Source organism: Trachymyrmex septentrionalis, unplaced genomic scaffold, assembly GCF_001594115.1.
Source record: "Trachymyrmex septentrionalis isolate Tsep2-gDNA-1 unplaced genomic scaffold, Tsep1.0 scaffold7, whole genome shotgun sequence".
Taxonomy (NCBI): domain Eukaryota; kingdom Metazoa; phylum Arthropoda; class Insecta; order Hymenoptera; family Formicidae; genus Trachymyrmex; species Trachymyrmex septentrionalis.
Window position 1 is genome coordinate 1133203 of NW_017305884.1, and position 8400 is coordinate 1141602.

At 36.0% G+C, this 8400-nt stretch overlaps 2 protein-coding genes across 4 annotated transcripts in view; one reads left to right on the forward strand and one right to left on the reverse strand.

The window, feature by feature from the left end:
• Window positions 1-1736: 1736 nt before the first annotated feature.
• On the reverse strand, window positions 1737-5073 carry LOC108753572 (Golgi to ER traffic protein 4 homolog). Its single transcript, XM_018495267.1, has 6 exons — window positions 4722-5073; window positions 4549-4627; window positions 4086-4320; window positions 3869-4007; window positions 2923-3063; window positions 1737-2841 (listed from the first exon to the last, which is right to left on the reverse strand). Exons 1-6 carry the CDS (start codon window positions 4832-4834, stop codon window positions 2586-2588), a joined length of 963 nt encoding a protein of 320 aa, XP_018350769.1. The 5' UTR covers window positions 4835-5073; the 3' UTR covers window positions 1737-2585.
• Window positions 5074-6165: 1092 nt separating this feature from the next.
• The window catches only part of LOC108753570, a 4709-nt gene continuing 2474 nt past the window's right edge, over window positions 6166-8400 (forward strand). For 2 of the 3 annotated variants that reach the window (XM_018495263.1, XM_018495265.1), the window contains exons 1-3: window positions 6166-6365; window positions 7616-7858; window positions 7935-8316. In XM_018495263.1, coding sequence (XP_018350765.1) covers window positions 7617-7858; window positions 7935-8316 — 624 coding nt within the window. In that variant the 5' untranslated portion in view covers window positions 6166-6365; window position 7616. The remainder of the gene's footprint in view (window positions 6366-7615; window positions 7859-7934; window positions 8317-8400) is intronic. The other variant, XM_018495264.1, reaches the window with a different exon arrangement.

Below are 8400 nucleotides of genomic sequence, written 5' to 3' on the forward strand. Positions count from 1 at the left end.
TATATATATATATATAAGTTTCATTAAAATCATACAAAGATTCGTAAAATCAGAATTTGACGCAAGGTTTCTCTTATATTTAATTATATGTATTTATTTATTTTACTTTCAGTTCAAACTTTTTTAGATTCACATTTATTACGAAATCCACGATATGGTTTTGTGTAGTCTTGCCTCTATTGTAGGAGTAATCAATGAGAAACTTTCATTCGATAATTAATGCAATCATGCTAACATTCATAAACTGGTTTGTACAACGCTCAAATGAATAAGTTTCCTCTTTCACTAAGGCCCGGTTACACCAACATTACTTTGATTTTAAGCGAAACTTAAAACTCTTTCTATCTCGTTTTAAAACCGAAAAGAGACAGGAACAAAGAGAATTTTAAGCCTCGCTTAAAATTAAAGTAATGTTGTTACAATGTCAGGCCTAAATGACCTAAGTTTCACAAAACGATAATTAAATAATTTTATTTGGCCTACTTATTGCAAAGTAATAATAACTATTTAGTTTAGACACACTCCTAATGATCACCCTGTATGAACATAATGTGCGAGTTTATATTAACGTAAAATGGAAAACAACATATCCTTTTGACAAGAAAATATTGCAATCTTTTTTTTATATTGAATTACTTGATAAAATGTTTCTATAACAAAAGCTGTATAGGTTTTTCACAATAAAACGTAAATAAATGAATAAATACATATACATACATATACGCACACGTGCACTACACGTATTGTATTTTATATATCTGATCTCATTCTTAATTTTATCGTTCTTTATTTGTACAACACAATATTAAACATAAACAAAATCGAGTTTAGATTTTTTCGTTTAATATTATTTCATTAATTTTGTTATATATTTCACATATTACTTATAACTGTTTACAATCACTGATTTTGTCATTTTTTAATAATATATATTGTTAAATTCATATCGTGATTAACGCCATAAAAATTTTAACGAATTTATAATTTTTTTTGCTTGACATTTGCAATATAAAACTACTGCATAAATATACTGAGATAGAAAAGTATTTCATACTAAAAAATATTATGTTTTATATACAATTTAGAACTAATTAAAGTTGCAAGTATCGATAATCCATTGTATTCTGAAATAGTATGTTTAATTAGAAACATGATGACTGGTACGTTCACATATTTCACGTAACTCATGACTATTAAATTAAGTATTTCTATTGGATACACAAAGGGGGACTTGTTAAGAGTAATCTATATCGGGTAATCGTTATTTGTTATTATATTTTTCAAGTGATTTATACAAATATAATATCTAAATTAATTCTTCAAAAGACTAATCTCACACATGATCTGACTGATGTGATATTCATATCTAGAGTATCCATTTTAACATGATGGTATACATTCCAAAGTCTTAATATCGAATATATAATTGATATATTGATTATCATCAAATTAATATAAATTAATTTTTACAGATTAATTAAAAAATGTAGACTTCTTCGATTATAATACGAATATATCAATTATAATGATTTATTATTATCAAAAATATTAAGTTTTACTTTAAATAATTTTGATAATGTAATAAACAACAAAATATAATATAATGAAAGATACTCGATATACTTATATGTTTTTCTAGAGATATATTTGTTACAAAGCTAAATTTATTAGTTGAATGCTGTCTATTTTTATTTTAATATACAGCAACATTATATTACCTTTATTTATAATGCTGTCAAGATTTTTATTTATTAAGGTCGTTTTATGATGGTCATTTTATTTCCTTAGTTATAAATATATGCATTAATTTTTCTCTAATATTTTGAACGATTACCCATATCAATATAGAATCCAATAAATAAATATATCGCTTGTTGTCCGAGTAACAATTTTTTTTCTCGATGCCTCAGCAACAGTCTCGGTAAGCATTATTTTTTTGGAAGCTACAATTATGTCACATTTATTTGTCCACACGCATTTTAGTTTATATAAAATAAATTTTCGATTCAGCAGTTACACGCAGATATATAAGATTCATGCACGGTGATTATATGCATAGATCGTAGCTAATGGCAAGGATTTTATTCAAAGTCTAAGTATAATTGCTGAATTCATAACAGTGTACACAGAATGAAAACTCATGTTTTTTCAAATTTTTACAAACAGATAATTACATGTTTGACAAATTACTCAATTTGTAGACTTTTATTCAAAACCATACTCTTCATTATTGCACATACATAAATCTATTTGGCTAAAAAAAGTTGTAGAAAGTATTAGATATGTATAAAATAATCAAGATGGCTATCTGAATTCTACTATTGTGAATTCAGTATACATAACTTACAACTTTGATAAATTCCCGTAAGAAATCGTCCCACGTACTCTCAAAGTTCTACATGGTTCGGAATTACTATTTTTTCAACACAGTGATTCCTTTAGCTTTTTTTTGTTTTATGAACATAATATCCACAATATGAAATTGTCAGTTAACACAAGTGCAGTTAGTGAAAGTATTTGGGTCGAAGAATAATATAAAAGTTCGATATTCAGCATCACACTGCACAGTGTTGCCTCACCTTTAATCAGTCAAGCTCTTGCGCGGCGTGCGATGTTGAAGCTGTATTTCGTTGCTCGTCATCCGAATCGTCATCCTCCAGACCATTGAAGAAAGATTGCAATAACGAACCGAATAATCCTTGATTACGTGGACGCGGAGGTGGGATATTGAAAAAAAGTTGGCCTATTTTATCTAAGTACTGTCGATAACATGGATCTCTGTTTAAAGATATCTGGTACTGTTCACAGAGAACCGCGAACACAGGATACGCTAGTTTACCACTGTAAAATAACAAATTGGAAGAAAATGAAGGCTGAACTTATATAATTAGATATGTATCTCTCATATAAAATATATCGTACCTGTCGATGATTTTGAGTAGGAAAAACAAAAAATTTAATAAAGGAAGAAGATATGGCGGACCGCTATTTATTTTTGGATGCCTCGAAGTGTAAGAATTGAAGGCCTCTTGTGCCGTTGCTTTGTTTTGTAAACAAAGATATCTAAAATGTAATCGATGATAATTGCATGTATGTATATATTATCTTAAATTCAAGACTCCATTATATATTGTTATATCCGTTTATTTTTACTATAATATATATTTTTAAGATTTCCAACATTAAGGATCGTCAGAAGTGACAGAGCAACAAGATTGCGCTACGCTTAAGCTGATTCTATAATGAATCGATAGTCGGTAGTCCTAAGTCTTATTGGTGAATCGATAAAGTGGGCTAACAGTCAACTTGTATTACTAACAATAAAGACTATCGATTTTCTTAAGACTTTCCAAATTCAACTTTATTTCTTCTTATTAGTCAGCTCAATAACTCACTATACAATTAACAACTTATACAATAAATGGTAAAAAAAATCATAATCAACTATTTAGATTAAATAATTTTTCTTCAATGGACTGGTTAAAGCTTAAGATTTTCAACTATCGACTCATAAAATTAGCTTAAGAGTAGCTAAATCTTTTTTTTAACTGATCCAAATAACAACTTTCCTATTGGCTATTTCGATCCTGCTATTTTTGTCCTGATAGTCTATTGTCCAATATATAAGTAAATATTAATAAGTTTAGTAAATAAGATAATAAATAAATAAGCTTAGTAATTCTTTAATAAGATATAATTATTAATCAAATATAGTTGTTTGATCTTTGTATTATTTTTGCAATAATTTTCCTTATTGTAATATTTGAAAGCAAAATTGTAGAATCTGTTTTAGCAATTTTTGTAAGAAATAAGCTAAAACAAGTTATGGCAATAGAACTTGACTTGGACATAAGAACCATTAACTTACTGTAAGACTGCTTGAGCTATGAAAAGATCTATTTCATTCATGTATCCACGTTGTTCGTGAAGTTCGACTAACATCGCAGCACATCCAGAACCATCTCTACTATATATAAAGTGCTGCCTTGCCAATATATAATTCTTTTCTGATGAAAAATAAATTCTTTATGTACAGTATGCCAAAAATAAAGTAAAATTCACAGTAAAATTCATCATAAGATTACCTCTCCAAAAAATCTGAGCTATCTTTTGGTGCAAATCTGGATGGCCAGTTTTGTAATCGGTACCCTTTATACTCCACTTGAGTGCCGATTGCACAAACACCTCCCTTTCTGGAGACGTAGGACTCATCAAACTAAACAGGCTCATGATCTTCTCGAAGAAGCCTTGCGCAGGTACCGTTCCAGATTGTGTCAAAACATTGACAAATAGAATTCCTAAGTCGGCTCCACTTGCATGCTGCAAGAAACATACAAGTCACAATGTGTTGTAAAGCTTAAACAAAATCGATCCTCGCTTTCCTCGTAACTATATCCAGCTATATCCGCGCATCTTTCAATTATTAATTACGATTCGCTTGGAGACAAGCGCTCAATCACGTCGACAAAATTATGAAAATTATTTGAAGGGAAACCGTGAAAATTCTTCGACACTCACGGGGGCGAGAAAAATGAACTCAACGCGTACCTGTTCGTGCTGTAATAGAAGCATCGATCCGCTATAGAGCAATTCCAAGAGCTCCGAGTATTTTCTCTGACCGAGGTATCTGTAAGCGGAGGAGGTTAGAAATCAGCAGAATTTTTGAAGGACGCGGAGGAACAACTCGACGGTATGAGACAGCTGATCCGATCGACTCTCACCTGAAATATAAAGTTCGGTACATCTGATGGGCCTCATAATAGTTCTCCGAGTTTATCGAGGCCTCCAATTTTGCCAGAACCCGTTGAACACCGTGACTATACCGCGAGGCCATATTTATACTATTTGGGAACTTCGCGGTTCGCAGCCGCGTAGGCGCGCCGTTGGCATCAGTGCACGTTTTTTCCCGTTTCTCCCACGTGCTGATTCAAATTCGAAATACCCACGCGTTTATTATCGTTGTCACCGAGCACAAGTTTATTACGTTTATACGATTTATTCTGATTTATTCCGAAGTTACAACATTCCATATTATAACTATTAACTACTGACGTTAGATGTCGTGTAAACGTAGTTTATGGCCACGTTTACACGGCTCGATTTACGCTGAAGTTACACAACATCGAAGTGAGAAAACTGGCCAATCACAGTTCCACTCTTTAGAGGAATAATTATGGCCTAGTTTCCACCGAGGGTTTAATCCAGATCAATGTAAGAACCAACCAACTACAGTCGAACATTTCCCTGTCGTTCGACTATAACAGGGGAATGCTCGACTGTAATTGGTTGGTTCTTACATTCTGATCTGAATTAAACCCTCAATGGAAACTAAGCCATAATTATTCCTCTAAAAAGTGGAACTAATAACAGGCAAAAGGCCTCTCTCAGGTTTCTCTCCGGCATCATGCATCGCGTCGTCACGAGTTAACCAATGAAAACATCCCATGTGTACAAATACATAACCTCTTTTTTTTTCTTTTTCATGACGTGGACGCATTCAGTAGAAACGCACCCATAGCAATTACATTCCTCTCCGAGAAAGATTTGATACTGTAGCATATGTTATATATATGTTACGTATACGCTGAGGAACAAAAATGAGGTTTCTTTTTGGAGTAGATAGATATAGATAAGTGTTATCCGTGAATATTGTGATAGGTGAGATGTTTTATCTACACCTATCGCGCTTATCTACACCTAACTACCTCAAGAAAAGGTGCTTAAAAAATTGGAACTCTCTTAGATCACTCTTAACAAAGGCGGTAAAGCGTCGGCACCGCCATATGCTGCGACGCGACGCGCCGCGCCGCGCCGCGGCGCGGCGTGCCGTAATATATCAATTGCAAAAAGTAATATTGATAAATGCGCAAAGTGGCGTCGCGTAAGCGCAGCCGGGCCATTCGTGTATACACACACACACGTACGCTCGCGCCCACGCATACATGCACACCGTGCATGCATAGGGTGTACTTTCCATTTAATGACAAACATCATTCTATCTTTCTTGACACGCAGAGAGTAACAAGGATAGAAAGACACTCGTGTCGACTTGCGTCACCAAATGGAAAGCACTCATACTACTGTTTACTGTCTACACGTTAACTTCGGCGTGACACACACACGCATACGCATATAGGCCGAAAAGCGCGTAGAGGTGTAGAGCGCGGTGCGCCCCTGGCGGCGGACCGTGCAAGTGACCCTCGCGGAAATAATTATCGCGATTTATGTTATTTGCAAATGTGATCCGGGGGTTTAATTAATTAGACGATGCCGAGTGGCGGCGACTGAGACGGCGACGGACGGGCTCCTGGGGACTACCCGGTTACGCCGTGAGTGGAGTAGAGCAGCGGCGGCCGCGGCACGGGGTGAGTGCACGTTCGAGAATAATGTACGTTCCGTGCGTTCACGGCGGGTCGAGCCCCCCTGCGCGTGTCGAAAAGGGGGGCGGTGGCTGAGGCTGAGGTGGCTCGCCCGCTCGCTCGATCGCACGCGGCCGGCCACTTTTTTTATCGGTTTCGCCGACCAGCTTCGGCGATAATAATGGCCGATGCCGAGGACACCGCGAACGCGCTCGGTGTCGCTCGGGACATCCGACGACGGGCGAGCTGACGGTGCCGACGGACGCGACTCATCCGAGGCACCGTCCGCTCTCGTCTCGTCTCGTCTCGTCTCTGTCTCTCGTTTCTCGTCGCCGGCTATTGTCGCGCGTTTGATTATGATGGAGCTGAACGGACGATTCCGTGCAATGAGACGTGATCGACACGCGACGGAAATTGTCACATTCTCGATCACGCTTGTTGACGTTCTCGACCGGTCTGAGCTCGACGACTCTTCTTGGAGCCGCGATAACGGATGAACGAAATTATCATGACGCGTATCGATCGTTGACACTACTGGCGTTATTTATTTGTGTTTTTTTTTCGTTTCTAGTATGTATGTTGTATAAACAATCGACAGACAGTCCTGTGACCTATGTAGTATCTAGTAGAGTATTCAATGGGTGCTTTTCAACAAGAAATATAGATAACACAATATAACATGGTAAATCATTTCATCTTTAATATTGGCAAACAACAAGAATTGATGATTCACTGTGTTACATTAAACTCTATTTTTTTTCTTCAGCTGAATTGCACGTTTCGTCTTTCATTTTTTTTTCACATTAGAGAAAAACAGGAATGCGCAAGAAGTTCAACTATAAGTAAAAAGAAGAACAGGCCTATTGTATAATCTAGTCTCTTGCAGAAAGCATCCATAAAATAGCTGCATTCAGCAGAACACACAAGAGTTTTGCAACCGTTTTATGATTGTCTGCAGAGATAAGACTATTCCTCTAAATCTAAAAGTATAATCCAATTAGCACGAAGAAAACTTCTCAACAGTTGCAAAATAAGTTCTGCTGAACGCAGCCAATGATTGTGTATCAGATAGGTGTAGAGATTTTTTGTTCACAATTTCATTATGGGCGAGTTTTTTAATTTATCGATTGATTACATGCGCAAATGCAACTTTTACTGAAGAAAATTATATTCGCGCACAGTGCAATGGATCAATCGATGAATTAAAAAACTCGCCCTGTGTCGGGAAATTCATGTATATAATTATATGCATGTAGAATGGACCTGGCAGAAACTATGAAGAACATTGTTGCCAAAGGTATGCAAACCGAAATGGGTCCACCGGGTGGAGGATCGGGTTACTCCGCGACACCGAGCAGCGCTGGTTATGTCACAGAGAAGATGTACATGTTGTTACAAGCGTATTTGCAAAATAAAGGCTGGAATCCTAGTATCGAGCTACTGCAATGCTTCTCGGAATTTAAGGATGCCTCTATGATGCCTAGCGCCGCCTATTTACAGTAAGGATAATGGTTTTATTATCAAACACAACTTATTTGTCTTGCAAAATATTTACTGCATTTGATTCGTTTACAGGATGATGGCATCTAGAGTTGCACTAGATTCACAGGGAAGACTAGTCCTTAGAGAGAATGGCAAAATAATACTACCTTATGAACACTTTGCCAATGCCGTAATGTTGAAACACATGAATGGACCACACGGCTTACACTTGGGCTTAGAGGGTACAGTCAGAGCAGTTATGGAATCTTACACCATTGGAAGAGAGTGCTTCGGGATGGAGAAAGAGTTTATCATAGAAGTCGTGCAAAACTGTCCCAATCCTGCTTGTCGTTACTACAAAAATCAGTTGGAGCTCACTCAGAAGATGGGTCACATGGCACCAACTTATATTCAAGAGAATGAAGCGACTGCATCTCTTCTACGTACTGGTTTTCCACATAGCACAGATTTCCAGGTAGTGAGCCAACTTTTTATATATCTCCTATATTTGTTATTACGTACACAAGTTTCTTTTATATACATTTTATATATATATATA